Source organism: Saimiri boliviensis, chromosome 2 (assembly GCF_048565385.1).
Source record: "Saimiri boliviensis isolate mSaiBol1 chromosome 2, mSaiBol1.pri, whole genome shotgun sequence".
In the NCBI taxonomy this organism is placed as follows: Eukaryota; Metazoa; Chordata; class Mammalia; order Primates; family Cebidae; genus Saimiri; species Saimiri boliviensis.
In genome coordinates, this window is record NC_133450.1 from 215308258 (window position 1) to 215328522 (window position 20265).

The window sequence follows — 20265 nt, forward strand, 5'->3', positions numbered from 1 at the left end:
TATGTGTGAATTTGATGCTGTCATTTTGATGCTACCTGGCTGTTTTGTTGGTTAGTTGATGCAGATTCTTGATTGTGTTGCTGCTTTTTTACCATTTGGTGTGTTTTTGGAGTGGCTGGTACTGGTTGTTCCTTTATATGTGTAGAGCCTCTTTCAGGAGTTCTTGTAGAGCAGGTTTGGTGGTGATGAAATCTCTGAGTGCTTGCTTGTTCACAAAGGATTTTATTTTTCCTTCACTTATGAAGCTGAGTTTGGCTGGATAGGAGATTCTGGGTTGAAAGTTCTTTTTTTTAAGGATGTTGAATATTGGCCCCCAGTCTCTTCTGGCTTGTAGGGTTTCTGCTGAGAGATCTGCTGTGAGTCTAATGGGCTTCCCTTTGTGGGTAACCCGCCCTTTCTCTCTGGCTGCCCTTAGCATTTTCTCTTTCATTTCAACCCTGGTGAATCTGACGATTATGTGCCTTGGGGTTGCTCTTCTTGAGGAATATCTCTGTGGTGTTCTCTGTATTTCCTGGATTTGAATATTGGTCTGCCTTGCTAGGTTGGGGAAGTTTTCCTGGATAATATCCTGAAGAGTATTTTCCAGCTTGGATTCATTCTCTTCATCACATTCAGGTACACCTATCAGACGTAGATTGGGTCTTTTCACATAGTCCCACATTTCTTGAAGATTTTGTTCATTCCTTTTTGCGCTTTTTTCTCTGTTCTTGCCTTCTCTTTTTATTTCATTGAGTTGGTCTTCGACCTCTGATATCCTTTCTTCTGCTTGGTCAATTTGGCTGTTGAAGCTTGTGCATGCTTCACGAAGTTCTCGTGTTGCGTTTTTCAGCTCCATCAATTCACTTATTCTCCTCTCTATGCTGTCCATTCTCGTCAGCAGTTCGTCCAATCTTTTTTCAAGGTTCCTATTTTCTTTGCGATGGGTTAGAACATGTTCTTTTAGCTCATTGTAGTTTCTTACTACCCATCTTCTGAAGTCTGATTCTGTCATTTCATCACCCTCCTTCTCCATCTGGTCTGGTTCCCTTGCTGGTGAGGAGTTGTGATCACTTTTAGGAGGAGAGGTGTTCTGGTTTCGGGAGTTTTCATCCTTTTTACGCTGGTTTCTACCCATTTTTGTGGGTTTATCCACCTGTTGTGTGTCTCTGTCCCAGGGAGTTAGAGCTTTATGAGTTTCCGTTGCACTACTGCCTTTTTTGATTTTTTTTTTTTTTCAGGTCGGACCCGCCCAGCTAGCAGCATGCCTAGCCTCTGCCTGCCCGCAGGGGCTTTGCTGAGCTGCTGTGGGCTCCGCCCAGCTGCCCTGAGCTCTTCCCTGTAGTCCTTTTTATATGGGCGTAGTTAGAACTGTCTGGGCAATGGTGGCCCCGCCTCTGTTATGGCAGACTCTCTCTGTTGTGGCAGGTTGCCTCGGCAACGGCGGGTTGCCTCGGCAACGGCAGCCTGCCTCCCTAGCGGTGGAGAGTCTCAGTAATGGCGGAAGCCCCTCCCCCACGGAGCCGGACCGTCCCGGTTCAGCTGTGCTTGGTTTGAAGGGCTCAACCCAGAGGGTTTCCAATTACTGTTTTTGTTTTCGTTGTTGTTGGGGGTGGAGGGGTGGGACCAACCGAGCCTGATCACCTGGCTCCCTGACTCAGAGTCTTTTCTTTTAAGTTGAACGACCCCGCGTTCCGGTTGCTTGTTGAAAAGGCGCCGGGATCTCCCGTGCTGTGACTCACGGAGTCGGCTCGAACCGCGGCGCCGGCTCCTGGCGGATTTTTTGCCTAGGAATCTCCTGGCCTGGCTCGCTATTTCAGATGAATGGGCTATTCTGCCGTCTCAAGGCTCTGCTCGCCAGCTAAGAGGGCTCCCAGACCAGTGGCTTTTGTACGGAGAACCGCAGCAACAGGGAGTGGTCACAGCAGCCGCGCGGGCGGAATCAGCCCCGCGGGGGCCAAAACAGCCGCACCGGCTGGGACTGCGACGCTGGCGACCCCTCTGCCTGGGTATCTCCTGGTCTGTGGGCAATAAGAGTTCGTCTGGAAATGCGGCGTCCACTCACCCTCTGCACTTTCACTGGGAGCTGAAGTCCTGAGCTGTTCTTAGGCGGCCATCTTGAAAGTCCCCCCAATTTTCTCTTCTTATCTTTGTTTCATTCTTTCCCTTATAATGTGGAAGTTTCATATCTTTTTTAAAGTTTTATTTTATCCTTAAGTGACACATAATGATTGTACATGTTTATAAGGCACAGTGTGATACTTCGATACCTGTATACATTGCATAATAATCAAACCAGTATAATTAGCATATCCATCATCTCAAACATCTGTTGTTTCTTTGAGTTAAGAACATTCACAATCCTCTCTCTGGCTATGTTGAAGTTACAATACATTATTGTTAACTATACTCATGCTTTTGTGCGATAGAATACCAGAGCTTGCTAATTCTTTTTTTTTTTTTTTTTTCAAATTTTAATGTTTATTTTCTACTCAACATTGACAACTATAGTAGTTCTCCATTGTGGGTAATGAATTGTTCCCAAATCAATCTCTTCAAACAACAAATATTTATTATAGAGTTTCTGAGGGTCAGGATCCGGGAGTGGCTTAGTGGAGTTGCTCTGGATCAGGGTCTTCATACAGTTGTAGTGACCCTGTCCCCAGGGCTGCTATCATCTCCAGGCTCTGGTGGAACTGGAGAGTCTGCTTCTCAGCTCACTCACAATTGTTGCCAGGCCTCCATTCTGTAGGATGCTGGAAAAGCTTTTACAGAATGTCAGCAGGCTTCTCCTAGAGTGATGATATTGAGAGAGAAAGCACGCGAAAGAAAGAGAGAGGGAACTTGGATGTAAGCCACAGCCTCAGAGCTTGTTAATTCTAAGTATAACAGATCTGTTGACTAACCTGTCCCTGTTCCCCACTCCTCCTAAATCTTCACCTTCTAATAATCACTATTTTACTCTCTCCTTCTATGAAATCAACTTTTGTTGTTGTTGTTTGTAAACATAATTTTTATTTTTTTATTTTTATTTTATTTTTTATTTTACTTTAAGTTCCAGGATACATGTGCAGAATGTGCAGGTTGTTACACAGGTGTATGTGTGCCATGGTGGTTTGCTGCACCTATCAACTGGCCATCTAGGTTTTAAGCCCCACATACTTTAGATATTTGTCTTAATGCTCTCCCTCCCCTTGTTCCCCACCCCCTAACTGTATCTGAGGCCCCTGTGTGTGATGTTCTCCTTCCTGTGTCCATATGTTCTCATTGTTCAACTCCCACTTACAAGTGAGAACGTGTGGTGTTCAGTTTTCTGTTCCCGTGTCTGTTTTCTGAGAATGATGGCTTCCAGCTTCAACCATATCCCTGCAAAGAACATGAACTCATTCTTCTTTATGGAATGGTGTATATGTGCCATGTTTTCTTTATCCAGCCTATCATTGATGGGCACTAAAACACCAAAAGTAATTGCAACAAATGCCAAAATTGGCAAATGGGATCTAATTAAAGAGCTCTGCACAGCAAAAGAAACTATCATCAGAGTGAACAGGCAACCTACAGAATGGGAGAAAATTTTTGCACTCTATTCATCTGACAAAAGTCTAATATCCAGAATCTACAAACAACATGATTTTAAAACATTTTTTTTTTTGAGAGAGAGAGAGGGTCTCTGTCGCCAAGGCTGGAGTGCAGTGATGCAAACACAACTCACCGTAGCCTCAACTTCCTGGGCTCAAGCAATCCTCCTACCTCAGCTTTCCTAATAGCTGGCGCCACAGGTGTGCACCACCATGCCCAGCACATTCCTTTTTATAGCTGCATAGTATTCCATGGAGTATATGTATTGCATTTTCTTTATCCAGTTTATTATTGATGGGCATTTGGGTTGATTCCATGTGTTTGCTATTGTAAATAGTGCTGCAATAAACATACATGTGTGCATGTCTTACAGTAGAATGATTTATATTCTTTGGGCATATACACAGTAATGGGATTGCTAGGTCAAATGGTATTTCTGCTTCTAGATCCTTGAGGAATTGGCACACTAGCTTCTACAATGATTGGGCTAATTTCCATTCCCACTAACAGTGTAAAAGCATTCCTATTTCTCCACAGCCTCACCAGGATCTATTGTTTTTTGACTTTTTAATAATCACCATTCTGACTGGTGTGAGGTGGTATCTCATTGTGGTTTAGATTTGAATTTCTCTAATGATCAGTGATACTGAGCTTTTTTCCCCCCATATGTTTGTTAGTCGCATAAATGTCTTCTTTTGAGAAATGTCTGTTCATATGCTTTGCCCACTTATTGATGAGGTTGTTTGTTTTCTTGTAAATTTGTTTAAGTTCCTTGCAGATTCTGGATATTAGACCTTTGTCAGATGAGTCGATTGCAAAAATTTTCTCCTGTTCAGTAGGTGGCCTGTTCACTCTGATGATAATTCCTTTTGCTATGCAGAAGCTTTTTGTTTAATTAGATCTCATTTGTTCACTTTAGTTTTTGTTGCAATTGCTTTTGGCATTTTCATCATGAAATATTTGCCCATGCCTATGTTCTGAATGAAATTGCCTTGGTTTTTTTATTGGGGTTTTTATGGTTGTGGATTTTACATTTAAGTCTTTAATCCATCTTGAGTTAATTTTTGTATAAGGTGTAAGGAAGGGGTCCAGTTTCAGTTTTCTGCATATGGCTAATCAGTTTTCCCGGCATCATTTATTAAATAGGGAATCCTTTTCCCATTGCTTGTTTTGTCAGATCAGATGGTTGTAGATGTGTGGTGTTATATCTGAGGCCTCTGTTCTGTTCATTGGTCTAAATGTCTGCTTTGGTACCTGTACCATGCTGTTTTGGTTACTGTAGCCTTGTAGTATAGTTTGAAGTCTGGTAGCATGATGCCTCCAGCTTTGTTCTTTTTGCTTAGGATTGTCTTGGCTATACAGACTCTTTTTTGGTTCCATATGATACTTAAAGTAGGTTTTTTTTCTAATTATGTGAAGAATGTCAATGGTAATTTGATGGGAATAGTATTAAATCTATAAATTACTTTGGGCAGTATGGCCATTTTCACAATATTGATTCCTCCTATCCATGAGGATGCAATGTTTTTCCATTTGTTCATAACCTCTCTTAGTTCCTTAAGCAGTGGTTTGTGATTCTTTTTGAAGCAGTCCTTCACATCCCTTGTTAGCTGTATTCCTAGGTATTTTATTCTCCTTGTAGCAATGTGAATGGGAGTTCATTCATGATTGGGCTCTCTGCTCGTCTATTGTTGGTGTATAGGAATGCTTGTGATTTTTGCATATTGATTTTGTACCCTGAGATTTTGCTGAAGTTGCTTATCAGCTTAAGGAGTTGTTGGGCTGAGATGATGGGATTTTCTAAACATAGAATCATGTCACCTGCATACAGACAATTTGACTTTCTGTCTTCCTATTTGAATATCCCCCCCTTTTTTTCCTTGCCTGATTGCTCTAGCCAGAACTTCCAGTACTATGGTGAATAGGAGTGCTGGGAGGGAGCATCCTGTCTCTTCAGGTGTGACCCTGGCTTGTCCCTCCTCACTGGGAGGGCTTCCCTGCAGGAACTCCAACAATTCCAGCCAGGGGCTGAGGGACAGAGCTCTGATCTCCCTGGGTCTGAGCCCTTAGTGGGAGGGGTGGCCATAGTCTCGGCCTAGTATCCATTATTTTTCCGGACCCTCTCCATCCTCCTGCCCATCCTGCTCCAATAGGCTACAGTGTCTGCTGCTTCTCTCTCTGAGTCTACGTGTTATCATCATTTAGCTCCCACTTGCAAGTGAGGACATGTGGTATTTGGTTTTCTGTCCCTGTGTTAGTTTGCTAAGGATAATGGTTTCCAGCTCAATCCATGTTCCTTAAAAGAACATAATCTCATTCTTTTTTTATGGCTGCATAGTATTCCATGATGAATTTGTACCACATTTTCTTTATCTAGTCTACCATTAATGGGCATTTAAGTTCATTCTATGTCTTTGCTAGTGTGAACTGTGTTTCATATGAACATATGCATGCATGTATTTTTGTAAGATAATGATTTACATTCCTTTAGGTATATATCCAGTAATGGGATTGCTGAGTCAAATGGTATTTCTGTTTTTAGGTCTTTGAGGAATCACCACACTGTTTTCCACAGTGGGTGAACTAATTTACACTCCCACCAACATTGTATAAGCTTTCCTTTTTCTCTGCAACCTCACCAGCATCTTTTATTTGTTGACTTTTAAAAAGAGCCATTTTGACTGGTGCGAGATGGTGTCTCATTATCATTTTGATTTACATTTCTCTATCAGTGATGTTGAGCTTTTTTCATATGTTTGTTGGCTGCATGTATGTCTTCTTTTGAAAAGTGTATGTTCATGTCCTTTGTCCACTTTTTAATAGGGTTGTTTAGGGTTTTTTCTTGTAAATTTGCTTAAGTTTTTTTTATAGATGTTGGATATTAGATTTTTGTCAGATGCATAGTTTGCAAAAATTTTCTCCCAGTCTGTAGGTTGTCTGTTTACTCTGTTGATAGTTTCTTTTGCTGTGCAGAAGCTGAAAAACAAAAAACAAAAAACAAAAAACAAGCAATGGAGAAAGGATTGCATATTCGATAAATGGTTCTGGGATAACTGGCTAGCCATATGAAGAAGATTGAAACTGTACTCCTTCCTTATACCATATGCAAAAATTATCTCAAGATGGATTAAAGACTTAAATGTAAACCTCAAAACTGTAAAAACCCTGGAAGACAACTGAGGCAATACCGTCTGGACATAGGAATAGGCAAATATTTCATAATAAAGACACTAAAAGCAATTACAAGAAGAGCAAAAATTGACAAATGGGACCTAATTAAAAGAAAGAGTTTCTGTTCAGCTTACTCTTGCTTCCTCTCTCTCTCCCTTTTGGAGCAGATGTCTTTTATTCATCTGCCCTTGCATCAGACTTCAAGTTCTTTGGGTTCTGGACCCTGAGAATTGCATCAGCCACATTCTGATAAGGTTTTCAGGCATTTGGCCCCAGACTAGGGCCTATGCTGTCAGCCTCCCTAGTGCTGAGGCTTTAGGATTTAGGCTGAGCCATGTTACCAGCTTCTCTAGGCACCATGCTACCAACCTCTCTGGGAACCACACTACTGGCTTCTCGGGTCCTCCAATTTGCAGATGCCCTATTATGGGACTTCACCTTTGTGATAATGTGAGCCAATTTCCCCTAAGTTTTCTATTACACATAACCTATTGGTTCTGACCCTCCAGAGAACCCTAATACAATTCTGTTAATGTGAAATATCAGGTTTATTTATTTGTGTATGTTGAAACATTCTTACATCACTGGGATGAATCCCACTTGATTATGGCAAATGATCCTTTTTACGTGCTGTTGAGTTCAATTTGCTAATATTTTGTTCAGGATTTTTGTGTCCATGCTTATCAGGGATATTGGCTCATGGGGTGTGTGTGTGTGTGTGTGTGTGTGTGTGTTGTCTGGTTTTGGTATGAGGGTAACGCTGGACTCAAAGAATAAACTTGGAAGAATTTTCTCCTTTTCAATGTTTTGAAAGAGTGTGTGAAAAATGGGTATCAGTTCCTTTTTAAATGTTTGATAGGATCCAGCAGTGATGCCATCAGGTCCTGGGCTTTTCTTTAATGTTAGATTTCCTATTGCTGATTCAATATTTTTACTCTTTACTGTCTGCTTAGGTTTTCTATTTCTTCATGATTCAGTCTTGGTAAGTTGCATGTTCCCAAGAATTTATCCATTTCTTCTAAGTTTTCCAGTTTGTTGTTAGTTGTTCATAATAGTCTCCCATTATTCTTTTTATTTCTTTAGTATCACTTGCAATTTTCCTTTTTTGTCTGATTTTGTTTATTTGACTCCTCTCTGTTTTTTAGTCAGTCTAGCTACTAAGGTCATTGATTTTGTTTATCGTTTCAAAAACCAATTCTTCATTTTTTTGATATTTTGCATTTGGTCTCTATTTCTTTTTTTTTTTTTTATTGCATTTTAGGTTTGGGGGTACATGTGATGAATATGCAAGATTGTTGCATAGGTACACACATGGCAGTGTGGTTTGCTGCCTTCCGTCCCCTCACCTGTATCTGTCATTTCTCCCCATGCTATCTCTTCCCACCTCCCCACCCCCTGCCCCTCCCCCATTTCCCCCCAACGGACCCCAGTGTGTAGTGCTCCCCTCCCTGTGTCTATGTGTTCTCATTGTTCAACACCCGCCTATGAGTGAGAATATACGGTGTTTGATTTTCTGCTCTTGTGTCAGTTTGCTGAGAATGATGGTTTCCAGGTTCATCCTTGTCCCTACAAAGGACGTGAACTCATCGTTTTTGATGGCTGCGTAATATTCCATGGTGTATATGTACCACATTTTCCCTATCCAGTCTATCATCAGAGATTATTACAAACAACTCTATGCACATAAACTAGTAAACCTGGAAGAAATGGATAAATTCCTGGACACCTGCATCCTCCCAAGCCTAAACCTGGAAGAAGCCGAAACCCTGAATAGACCAATAACATGGTCTGAAGTCGAGGCAGCAATAAAGAGCTTACACCCAAAAAAAGCCCAGGTCCAGATGGGTTCACAGCTGAATTCTACCAGACATACATTCCTTCTGAAACTATTCCAGACAATCCAAAAAGAGGGAATTCTTTCCAAATCATTTTACGAGACAAACATCATCCTGATACCAAAATCCGGCAGAGACTCAACAAGAAAAGAAAATTTCAGGCCAATATCCATGATGAACATAGATGCAAAAATCTTCAATAAAATACTGGCAAACCGATTGCAACAGCATATCAAAAAGCTCATCTGCCATGATCAAGTAGGATTCATCCCGGGGATGCAAGGCTGGTTCAACATACGCAAGTCCATAAACGTAATTCACCACATAAACAGAACCAAAGACAAAAACCACATGATTATCTCAATTGATGCAGAGAAGGCTTTTGACAAAATTCAACAACTCTTTATGGTCTCTATTTCTAATGTGATCTTTATTTCCTTTCTTTTACTCATTTTGAATTTAGTTTGTTCTTGTTATCATTTCTTGACTTTTTGGGTAAAATCAAGTCGTTTCTTTTCTCATTTTCCGAGGTCTTTGAGGTGCAACCTGAGGATTTTTTGTTTGAGAGCTTTCTATTTTTTGATGTGTTTATTACTATAAACTCTCCCCTAGAACTGCTTTTGCTGTATCCCATAGGTTTTGGTGTGTTGTGTTTCCACTTTCATTCATCTCAAAAAATTTTCTGTCTTTTTTGATTTCTTCATGAATTCCTTGGTTTTTCAGAAACATGTTGTTTAATTTCTATGTAGTTGTACGGTTTCCACATTTCCTCCTGTTACTGATTTCCAGTTTTATTCTATTGTGATCAGAAAAAAAATTTTTGATATGATTATGATTTTTGAAAATTTGTCATTTAAAGAACATTATATAAATGGAATCACACATTATTTAGCCTTTTTGGGGATTGACTATTTTCACACAATGTAACTATCTGGAAACTCACTTATATTGTTGTGAGTATCAGTAGTTAATTTTTTAAATTGCTACCCTATGGATTGCCATAGTTTATTTAACCATTCACTTGTTGAAGAACTTGGGCTTTTCTTTCCAGTTTTAGGTTATTAAAAATAAAGCTGCAAAAAAATGTACTTATTTGTGGATGTTTTGATGGGAACATAAGTTTTCATATCTTTGGAATTAATACAGTTTCTGGATTGTATGGTAGTTGTTTGTTTAGCTTTTTTCATTTTTTTTTTAATCATACTTTAGGTTCTGGGGTGCATGTGCAAATCATGCAGGGTTGTTTCAGAGGTGCATACATAACCCAGCGGTTTGCTGCCTCCATTCCCCCTTCATCTATATTCAGCATTTCTCCCCATGTTATCCCTCCCCACCCTCCCCACCCCCTGCTGTCACACCCCTAGCCCCTCACAACTAACCCCAGTGTGTGATGCTCCTCTCCCTGAGTCCACGTGTTCTCATTGTCCAACATTGCCTAAGAGTGAGAACATGCGGTGTTTGGTTTTCTGTTCTTGTCAGTTTGCTGAGAATGATGGTTTCCAGATGCATTCAAGTCCCTACAAAGAACATGAACTCATCAATTTTTATGGCTGCATAGTATTCCATGGTGTATATGTGCCAAATTTTCTTTGTCCAGTCTCTCATTCATGGGCATTTGGGTTGGTTCCAGGTCTTTGCAATTGTAAACAGTGCTGCAATGAACATACATGTGCAGGTATCTTTATAACAGAACGATTTATAATTCTTTTGGTATATACCCAGTAATGGGATTGCTGGGTCAGGTGAAATTTCTATTTCTAGATCCTTGAGGAATCGCCACATTGTCTTCCACAATGGTTGAACTAATTTACACTACCACCAACAGTGTAAAAGTGTTCCTATTTCTCAACATCCTCTCCAGCACCTGTCTCCAGATTTTTAAATGATTGCCATTCTAACTGGCATGAGATGATACCTCAATGTGGTTTTGATTTCCATGTTTCCAATGGCCAGTGATGATAAGCATTTTTTCATATGCATGTTGGCCTCATAGATGTCTTCTTTTGTGAAGTGTCTATTCATATCCTTGTCCCACTTTCGAATGGGTTGGTTTTTTTCTTATCTGTTTTAGTTCTTTGTAGATTCTGGATGTTAGCCCTTTGTCTGATGGGTAGACTGCAAAATTTTTTCCCATTCTGTTGGTTGCCAGTTCACCCTAATGATTGTTTATTTTGCTGTACAGAAGCTCTGAAGTTTAATTAGGTCCCATTTGTCTATTTTGGCTTTTTTGCCATTGCTTTTGGTGTTTTAGTAATGAAATACTTGCCTATGCCAATGTCCTGAATGGTTTTGCCTAGGCTTTCTTCTAGGGTGTTTATGGTGGTAGGTCTTATATGTTTAAATCTTTAATCCATCTGGAGTTAATTTTAGTGTAAGGTGTAAGGAAGCTGTTCAGTTTCTGCTTTCTGCACATTGCTATCCAGTTTTCCCAACACCATTTATTAAACAGGGAGTCCTTTCCCCACTGCTTGTTCTTGTCAGGTTTGTCAAAAATCGGATGGTTGTAGGTGTGGTGTTGCTTCCAAGGTCTCCATTCTGTTCCCTTGGTCCATGTCTCTGTTTTGGTACCAGTACCATGCTGTTTTGATTACTGTAGCCTTGTAGCATAGTTTGAAGTTGGGCAGCATGATGCTTCTGGCTTTGTTCTTTTTGCTTAAGATTGTCTTGGCTATGTGGGCTCTCTTTTGGTTCCATATGAAGTTTGAAGTGGTTTTTTCCAGTTCTGTGAAGAAGGTCATTGGTAGCTTGATGGGGATAGCATTGAATCTATAAATTACTCTGGGCAGTATGGCCATTTTCACAATATTGATTCTTCCTAACCGTGAGCATGGAATATTTTTCCATCTGTTTGTGTCTTCTCTTATTTCCTTGAGCAGTGGTTTGTGGTTCTCCTTAAAGAGGTCCTTTATATCCTTTGTTAGTTGTATTCCTAGATATTTTATTCTCTTTGTAGCAACTGTGAATGGGAGTTCACTCTTGATTTGGCTCTCTGTTTGCCTGTCATTGGTATATATGAATGCTTATGATTTCTGCACATTGATTTTGTATCCTGAGACTTTGCTGCAGTTGCTTATCAGCTTAAGGAGATTTTGGGCTGAGACGATGGGGTCTTCTAAATATACAATCATGTCATCTGCAAATAGAGAAAAGTTGACTTCCTCCTTTCCTAATTGAATACCCTTTATTTCTTTTTCTTGCCTGATTGCTCTGGCTAGAACTTCCAATACTATATTAAATAGGAGCGGTGAGAGAGGGCATCCTTGTCTAGTGCCTGATTTCAAAGGGAATGCTTCCAGCTTTTGCCCATTCAGTATGATGTTGGCTGTGGGTTTGTCATAAATACCTTTTATTATTTTGTGATATGTTCTGCTGATACCCAGTTTATTGAGAGTTTTTAGCATGAAGAGCTGTTGAATTTTGTCGAAGGCCTTCTCAGCATCTATTGAGATAATAGTGTGGTTTTTTTCTTTGGTTCTGTTTTCGTGGTGGATTACGTTTATGGACTTGCATATGTTGAACCAGCCTTGCATCTCCAGGAGAAGCCTACTTGATTGTGATGAATAAACTTTTTGATGTGCTGTTGCAGTTGGTTTGCCAGTATTTTGTTGAAGATTTTTGCATCAATGTTCATCATGGATATTGGCCTAAAGTTTTCTTTTTTATTTGAGTCTCTGCCAGGTTTTAATATCAGGATGATATTGGTTTCATAAAATGAGTTAGGGAGGATTCCCTCTTTTTGCATTGCTTGGAATAGTTTCAGAAGAAATTGTTCCAGCTCCTCTTTCTATGTCTGGTAGAATTCGGCTGTGAACCTCTCTCGACCTGAACTTTTTTTGCTTGGTAGGCTATTGATTGCTGCCTCAACTTTAGCCCTTGTTATTTGTCTATTCAGGGTTTCAACTTCTTCCTGGTTTAGGCTTGGGAGGGTGCACGTGTCCAGGAATTTATCCATTTCTTTCAGATCTACTGGTTTGTGTGCGTAGAGTTGTTTGTAGTAATCTCTGATGGTAGTTTGTATTTCTGTGGAATCAGTGGTGATATCCCCTTATCATTTTTTATTGCATCTATTTGATTCTTCTCTCTCTCTCTTTTTTTACTAGTCTGGCTAGTGGTCTGTCTATTTTGTTGATCTTTTCAAAAAACCATCTCTTGGATTTATTGATTTTTTGAAGGATTTTTGTGTCTCTATCTCCTTCAGGTCTGCTCTGATCTTAGTAATTTCTTATCTTCTGCTAGCTTTTGAGTTTTTTTTATCTTGCTCCTCTAGCTCTTTCAATTTTGATGATAGGGTGTCGATTTTAGATCTTTCCTTGTTTCTCATGTGGGCATTTATTGCTATAAATTTCCCTCTAGACGCTGCTTTAAATGTGTCCTAGAGATTTTGGTATGTTGTGTCTTCATCCTTGTTGGTTTCGAAGAATGTCTTTATTTCTGCCTTCGTTTCATTGTTTATCCAGTTGACACTCAGAAGCAAATTGTTCCGTTTCCCAGTAGTTGTGCAGATTTGAGTGAGTTTCTTAATGCTGAGTTCTAATTTGATTTCACTGTGGTCTGATACTGTTCGTTATGATTTCCATCCTTTTGCATTTGCTGAGGAGTGATTTGCTTCCAATTATATGGTCAACTTTAGAGTAAGGGCAATGTGGTGCTGAGAAGACTGTATATTCCATGGATTTGGGGTGGAGTGTTCTGTAGATGTCTATTCGTTTTGCTTGGTCCAGATCTGTGTTCAAGTCCTGGATATCCTTGTTAATTTTCTGTCTCATTGATCTGTTTAATATTGACAGTGGAGTGTTGAAGCCTCCCACTATTATTGTGTGGGAATCTAAATCTCCTTTTAGAACATTAAAAGCTTGCTTTATGTATCTGGGTACTCCTGTTTTAGGTGCATATATATTTAGGATAGTTAGCTCTTCTTGTTGGATTGATCCTTTTACTATTATGTAATGCCCTTCTTTGTCTCTTTTGATCTTTGTTGGTTTGAAGTCTTTTTTATCAGAGACTAGGATTGCAGCCCCTGCTTTTTTTTGTTCTCCATTTGCTTGGTAAATCTGCTTCCATCCCTTTATTTTGAGTCTATGTGTGTCTTTGTATGTGAGATGGGTTTCCTGAATACAGCACACAAATGGGTCTTGAATTTTTATTCAGTTTGCCAGCCTATGTTTTTTGATTGGTGCATTTAGGCTGTTTACATTCAATGTTGATATTATGATGTGTGAATTTAATCCTACCATTTTGTTACTGGCTGGTTTTCTTTCCTGTTAGTTGGCTCAGTTTCTTCTTTGCATTATTGGCCTTTACCATTTTGTATGCTTTTGCAATGGCTGCTACTTGTTCCTTTCTGTGTTTAGTGTTTCCTTCAGGAGTTCTTGTAAGGCGGGTCTGGTGGTGATGAAATTGCTCAGTAATTGCTTGTCCGTAAAGGATTTTATTTCTCCTTCATTTATGAAGCTTAGTTTGGCTGGATATGAGATTCTGGGTTAAAAGTTCTTTTCTTTAAGGATGTTGAATATTGGCCCTCACTCTCTTCTGGCTTGTAGGGTTTCTGCCAAGAGATCCACTGTATGTCTCATGGGTTTACCTTTGTGGATGACCTGATCCTTCTCTGGCTGCCCTTAGCATTTTTTCCTTCATTTCAACCCTGGTGAACCTGATGGTTATGTGCCTTTGGGTTGCTCTCCTTGAGGAATATCTTTGTGGAGTTCTCTGTATTTCTTGGATTTGAATGTTGGACTGCCTTACTAGGTTGGGGAAGTTCTCCTGGATAATATCCTGTAGTGTTTTCCAGCTTGAATTCATTCTCACCATCACATTCAGGTGTATGCTTACTTTTTAAACAGACTTCCAGACAGATTTCTGAATGACTATATTGTTTTGTGGTTTTGGCAGGATAAGTATAAGTGGTTCAGTTTCTCTGCATCCTTATGAAAATTTAGTGTTGTCCTTATTTTTTATTTTAGCCATTCTAATAAGTATGTAGTCAAATCTCATTGTCATTTTAATTTTCATTTCTCAAATGTCTAATGATATTCTATATCTTTTTCTGTTCTTGCTTGCCATCTGTATATCTCCTTTGATGAAATGTCTCTTCATGTTTTTTTTTTTTTGAAGTTCCATTTGGATTGTTTACTTTTTACTATTGAGTTTTGAGAGCTTTCTATACATTCTGGGTACTAGTCCTTTACTGAATATGTGATTTGCAAATATTTTCTCCCACTCTTCAGTCTCTCTTTTCATTCTCTTAACAGTATTTCTTACAGAACAAGTTTTTAATTGTTAAATTTCAACTTTTATTTTAAATACATGGGTACATGTCCAGATTTGTTACACAAGAATACTGTGTGATTCTGAGGTTTGAATCCCATCACCCAGGTAGTGAGCATAGCATCAGATAGGTAGTTTTTAACTCACCTTCTCCCCATCTTCACCTTCTAGTAATTTAATTTTTATGAAGTTCAACTTTAAAATATTTGCTTTTATGAATCATGCTCTTTTCTTTTGATTTCAAGTCTAGGAACTGTTGGCCTAGTGTTTTATTTTTTACCCTTTTGTTATATCTTGACATCTATGAGAAAACACACAGTCAAGAATAATAACTGGGCTCCTGAGCTCAAGCTTGGAGTAAAGTAGGTGGAATCAGGGCCTGCTCTTCCAAGACCTAACCAGTTGGCAACGTAGCCATGTTTGTTGTCAGGGATCTATGGAGTATGATTCAATGAGAAGGAAATCATTACGAAGGAACACAAATTAGGATGTTTTATCACTGAAAACACCCAAGGTGTTAGAATAATATAGATATATCTTTAAAAGATCCAAAAGAAAAGCTTTGGACCTAGAATGCTATATCCTACCCAATTATCAAATTGTCTACTAAATGTGCCGAAGACATGTTTTTAGATATGCATGCACTCAGAAAGTTTTTCTTCAACTGGTAATTTGTGTAGTCTTTCACCATTGTCTGATCATCTTGTTTATTAATAGTTTTCAATTCCATGGGCAATAAATGTTTATTTGAACAAATTCAGAGATTTCAACTGTGTATAAAGAAGAAATACTCTCCTTCCATGTTCCCCCTGCCCTTCCATTCTTACCCCAGTGACTACACACCATGTACATTCATATTCATGTAAATTTTTAATCTAGTGGATTCATACTTTTACATTTGTTCCACATCTTCATTTTCCTACTTAATGGCTTTTCAAGGAAGCAATAAAGATATATTTGATTATTGAACATGCTGCATATAGTTACATTTTATGGAATTAATCATAGCATCTTTCTCCCTTTCCCTATTGAAAAGGTTTCAAGTTGTTGCCGTTTTTATCTGTTATAAACTGAGATTTCCCTGAATATCTTTGGAGATTATACATACATATATCTCACAATATTCAATACACATTTACAATAATATTAATACAAATTTATAAGTGAAAAAGTTTCTAGATGAAGTATTAAATCACACATTTTAAACACATAGTTTATGGGAAGGTGAACCAGAAGAAACATTTCAAGTTCCCCTGTGTGAAATGGATAATTTCCATGTTATCACTTGTGGTTCTTGTTCTTTCTGACCATTAGCCTTTTTAAATTGTATGATAAAAAATAAGAGGAAATTAAAAGTCAATAAAACTACAGCAGTATAGTAAAGGAAAGGTAAAAGTAAAAGCTTAAGATTTAAGCAATAAAAGTTTTAGAAGGAGAAAAATAAAAAAATTAAAATCCTCAAGATGAGAAAATTAGCTAAAATATATATCCTCCTCTTCCTTCATTCTTTCTCTTTTCAGATTTTTTTGCAAGAACATTTAACAGCTATAAATTAGGCATTTTTCAGTAATATATTGAAATGTAAAGATTTTGGAGGATATGCCTTAATAAACAGAGAGAAATTTATTTGGGAAATATTTGTGGGGAAAGGATTAGGTTAAAGCATTTTTTTAGAAAAGACAGTGGGATAAATAAATCTTTCTAAGAAAGAGGAGACATAGACAAGAAAGTACTGTGATTTAAGAGATACAAGTGCCCACAATAGCCTTTTCTCACATGGGTCAGAAGGGCTAGCTTCTAACAACTTGACTGTTCACTAGAAAACAGGTCCAAGTTGAGCAGATTCCACTTATGGGTTTTTCAAGAGGATGCTTCCTATGATCTCTTGCTCATAAGCCTCCTCAGGCCCTGTTTCAGGTCTTTGTTTCTCAGGCTGTAGATAAAAGGATTGAGCATGGATGACAAAACTGTGTAGACAATTGTTGCCATGTGGTCCTTGACGGTGTAGGTGGATGGGGGCTGTAAATAGACATAGAAGATGCTGCCATAAAAGAGTGTTACCACGGTGAGGTGAGAACCACAGGTGGAAAAAGCTTTGCGTTTCCCAGAAGTCGAGGGAATCTTGAGAACTGTAATGAGGATTTGTATATAAGAGAAAGCAATGCATATAAAAGGAGTCACCAAAACGATAGGCCCTTCTGTTATCAGCACAATTTCATTGACAAATGTGGAGGAGCAGGACAATTTCAGAACAGGGCTGAGGTCACAGAGAAAGTGGTGGATAACATTGGAGTCACAGAAGGTGAGACGATTCAGCAGAATAGTGTGCAGGAGTGAGTGGAGGTGAGGAAATGAGCAGGAGAAGGCCGCCAGTAGGACACAGCGGTGGTGGCTCATGGTGGTGCCATAGTGGAAGGGGTCACAGATGGCCACATAGTGGTCAAAGGCCATGACTGCCAGAAGGCAGCTGTCACTGTTGCCAAAGGCATAGAGGAAATACATCTGTGTCAGACACTCCGCATAGGAGATGGTCTTCTTTTCTGACAGGAAGTTTACCAGCATCTTGGGGACAACACTTGTTGTAAAGCAAATATCAGTGAGAGACAGAAAACTCAAGAACAAATACATAGGTGTCTGAAGACGGAGGTTGAAGAGAATGGCCAGGATGATGAGCAGGTTTCCTGTTACAGTGACGAGGTACACAATGAGGAACAGAACAAAGAGTGGCTTTTGGACCTCAGGCCGGGAGCAAAGTCCCAGGAGGATGAACTCAGAGACACTGCTGGTTTCGTTGTTTCTTCCCATTGACTTGGGTTCAGTTATCAACAAGAAGTTTTATTATTCAGCATGCTCTGATTTCATAACACCAATCACGAGAACCTAGCAAGTCTTTGTTTCTTCTGTTTGGTCACAATTAGCTACTGTGCTAATTGTGGGAAGGCTTGTTAAACTCATGATCCTTGATGGGGTCCTCCCTTCCCAACTCTATGGGCATTATATTGAAATCTGGAGGGACAGAGGGAGAGTTTTCCTTTAGAAACCTTCAGAGGTAGACTTCTCTAATTCAGACTCAGTAGTTCTTGTTCTGTAAAAGCAGAATTCACCTGCTGGGGACATAGCAATAGAGCAGACAGATTTCTGCTTATGTAGAGCTTATGTTCGGCTGGGGAGGTAGATCATTATACTACAAAATATGTAGTATAGTATCAGTTAGGGGTGCAAAATAAGACAGTATTAGGAGATGGAGGTTGATGGGGAGTCAGGCTGGGGGTATTTTAGATGGGGAGGTTTCAGGACACTTTCCCTATCAAAGCAAACTCAGTTTACCTTTGCATTGTCTTTTTTTATTATTATTATTGTACTTTAGGTTCTGGGGTACATGTGCAGATCATGCAGGATTATCACATAGGTACACACATGGCAAGGTGGTTTGCTGCCTTTATCATCCCATAACCTATATCTGGCATTTCTCCCTCATTACCCCTCCCCACCCTCCCCAGCCTCCACTGTCCCTCCCCAACCCCCCACAACTGACCCCAGTGTGTGATGCTCCCCTCCCTGTGTCCACGTGTACTAATTGTTCAACACCAACCTATGAGTGATAACGTGGTATTTGGTTTTCTGTTCTTGTGTCAGTTTGCTGAGAATGATGGTTTCCAGATTCATCTAAGTCCCTATGAAGGACACGAACTCACCGTTTTTTATGGATGCGTAGTTTTCCATGGTGTATATGTGCCACATTGTTTTTATCCAGTCTGTCATTGATGGGCACTTGGGTTGGTTCCAGGTCTTTGCTATTGTAAACAGTGCCACAATGAACATACCTGTGCATGTGTCTTTATAACAGAACAATTTACAATTCTTTGGGTATATACACAGTAATGGGATTGCTGGGTCAAATGGAATTTCTACTTCTAGATCCTTAAGGAATTGCCACAATTGTTGCACTAATTTGCACTCCCACCAACAGTGTAAAACTGTTCCTATTTCTCCACATCCTCTCCAGCATCCGTTGTCTCCAGATTTTTAAATGATCGCAATTCTAACTGGTGTGAGATGGTATCTCAATGTGGTTTTGATTTGCATTTCTCTAATGACCAGTGATGAGCATTTTTTCAGATGTTTGTTGGCCTCATAGATGTCTTCTTTTGAAAATTGTCTGTTCATATCCTTTGCCCACTTTTGTATAGGTTTGTTTTTTTCTTATAAATCTGTTTTAGTTCTTTGTAGATTCCGAATATTAGCCCTTTGATGGGTAGACTACAAAAATTTTTTCCATTCTGTTGGTTGTCAGTTCACTCTAATGATTGTTTCCTTTGCTGTACAGAAGCTCTGGAGTTCAATTAGGTCCCATTTGTCTATTTTGGCTTTTGTTGCCATTGCTTTTTGTGTTTTAGCTATGAAGTCCTTGCCTATGCCTATGTCTTGAATGGTTTTGCCTAGTTTTCTTCAAGGGGTTTTATGGTGTTAGGTCTTATGTTTAGATCTTTAATCCATCTGGAGTTAATTTTAGTATAAGGTGTCAGGAAGGGGTCCTGTTTCTGCTTTCTGCACATTGCTAGACAGTTTTCCCAACATCATTTATTAAACAGGGAATCCTTTCCCCATTGCTTATTTTTGTCAGGTTTGTCAAAGATCAGATGATTGTAGATGTATGGTGTTGTCTCTGAGGCCTCTGTTCTGTTCCACTGGTCTACATCTCTGTTTTGGTACTAGAACCATGCTGTTTTGATTATTGTGGCCTTGTAGTATAGTTTGAAGTCAGGCAGCATGATACGTACAGTTTTTTTTTTTTTTTTTTTTTTTTTTTTTTTTTGCTCAGGATTGTTTTGGCTATGCGGGCTCTCCTTTGGTTCCATATGAATTTTGAAGTGTTTTTTTCCAGTTGTGTGAAGAAGGTCATTGGTAGCTTGATGGGGATAGCATTGAATCTGTAAATTACTTTGGGCAGTATGGCCATTTTCATGATGTTGATTTTTCCTAACCATGAGCATGGAATATTTTTCCATATGTTTGTGTCCTCTCTTATTTCATTGAGCAGTAGTTTGCAGTTCTCCATGAAGAGATCCTTTACATCCTTTGTTAGTTGTATTCCTAGGTATTTTATTCTCTTTGTAGCAATTGTGAATGGGAGTTCACTTTTGATTTGGCTCTCTGTTATTGGTGTATAGAAATACTTGTGATTTCTGCACATTGATTTCATATCCTGAGACTTTGCTGAAGTTGCTTATTGGTTTCAGGAGATCTTGGGCTGAGACGATGGGGTCTTCTAAATATACAATCATGTCATCTGCAAATAGGGACAATTTGGCTTCCTCTTTTCCTAACTGAATACCCTTTATTTCTTTTTCTTGCCTGGTGATTGCTCTGGCTAGGACTGCCAATACTGTATTGAATATTAGTGGTGAGAGAGTGCATCCTTGTCTTGAACCAAATTTCA

The 20265-nt window shown here is 39.2% G+C and overlaps 1 protein-coding gene across 1 annotated transcript; it reads right to left on the reverse strand.

Annotated features, from left to right (window-relative positions):
- Positions 1-16387: 16387 nt before the first annotated feature.
- Positions 16388-17657, reverse strand: LOC101047683 (olfactory receptor 1L8). Its single transcript, XM_003945046.4, has one exon. It carries the CDS (start codon positions 17628-17630, stop codon positions 16701-16703), a length of 930 nt encoding a protein of 309 aa, XP_003945095.3. The 5' UTR covers positions 17631-17657; the 3' UTR covers positions 16388-16700.
- Positions 17658-20265: the final 2608 nt, after the last annotated feature.

What these genes read in the sequence shown, in the direction of transcription:
- LOC101047683 (XM_003945046.4), bottom strand. Translation starts at nt 17,630, where the DNA reads ATGGGAAGAAACAACGAAACCAGCAGTGTCTCTGAGTTCATCCTCCTG.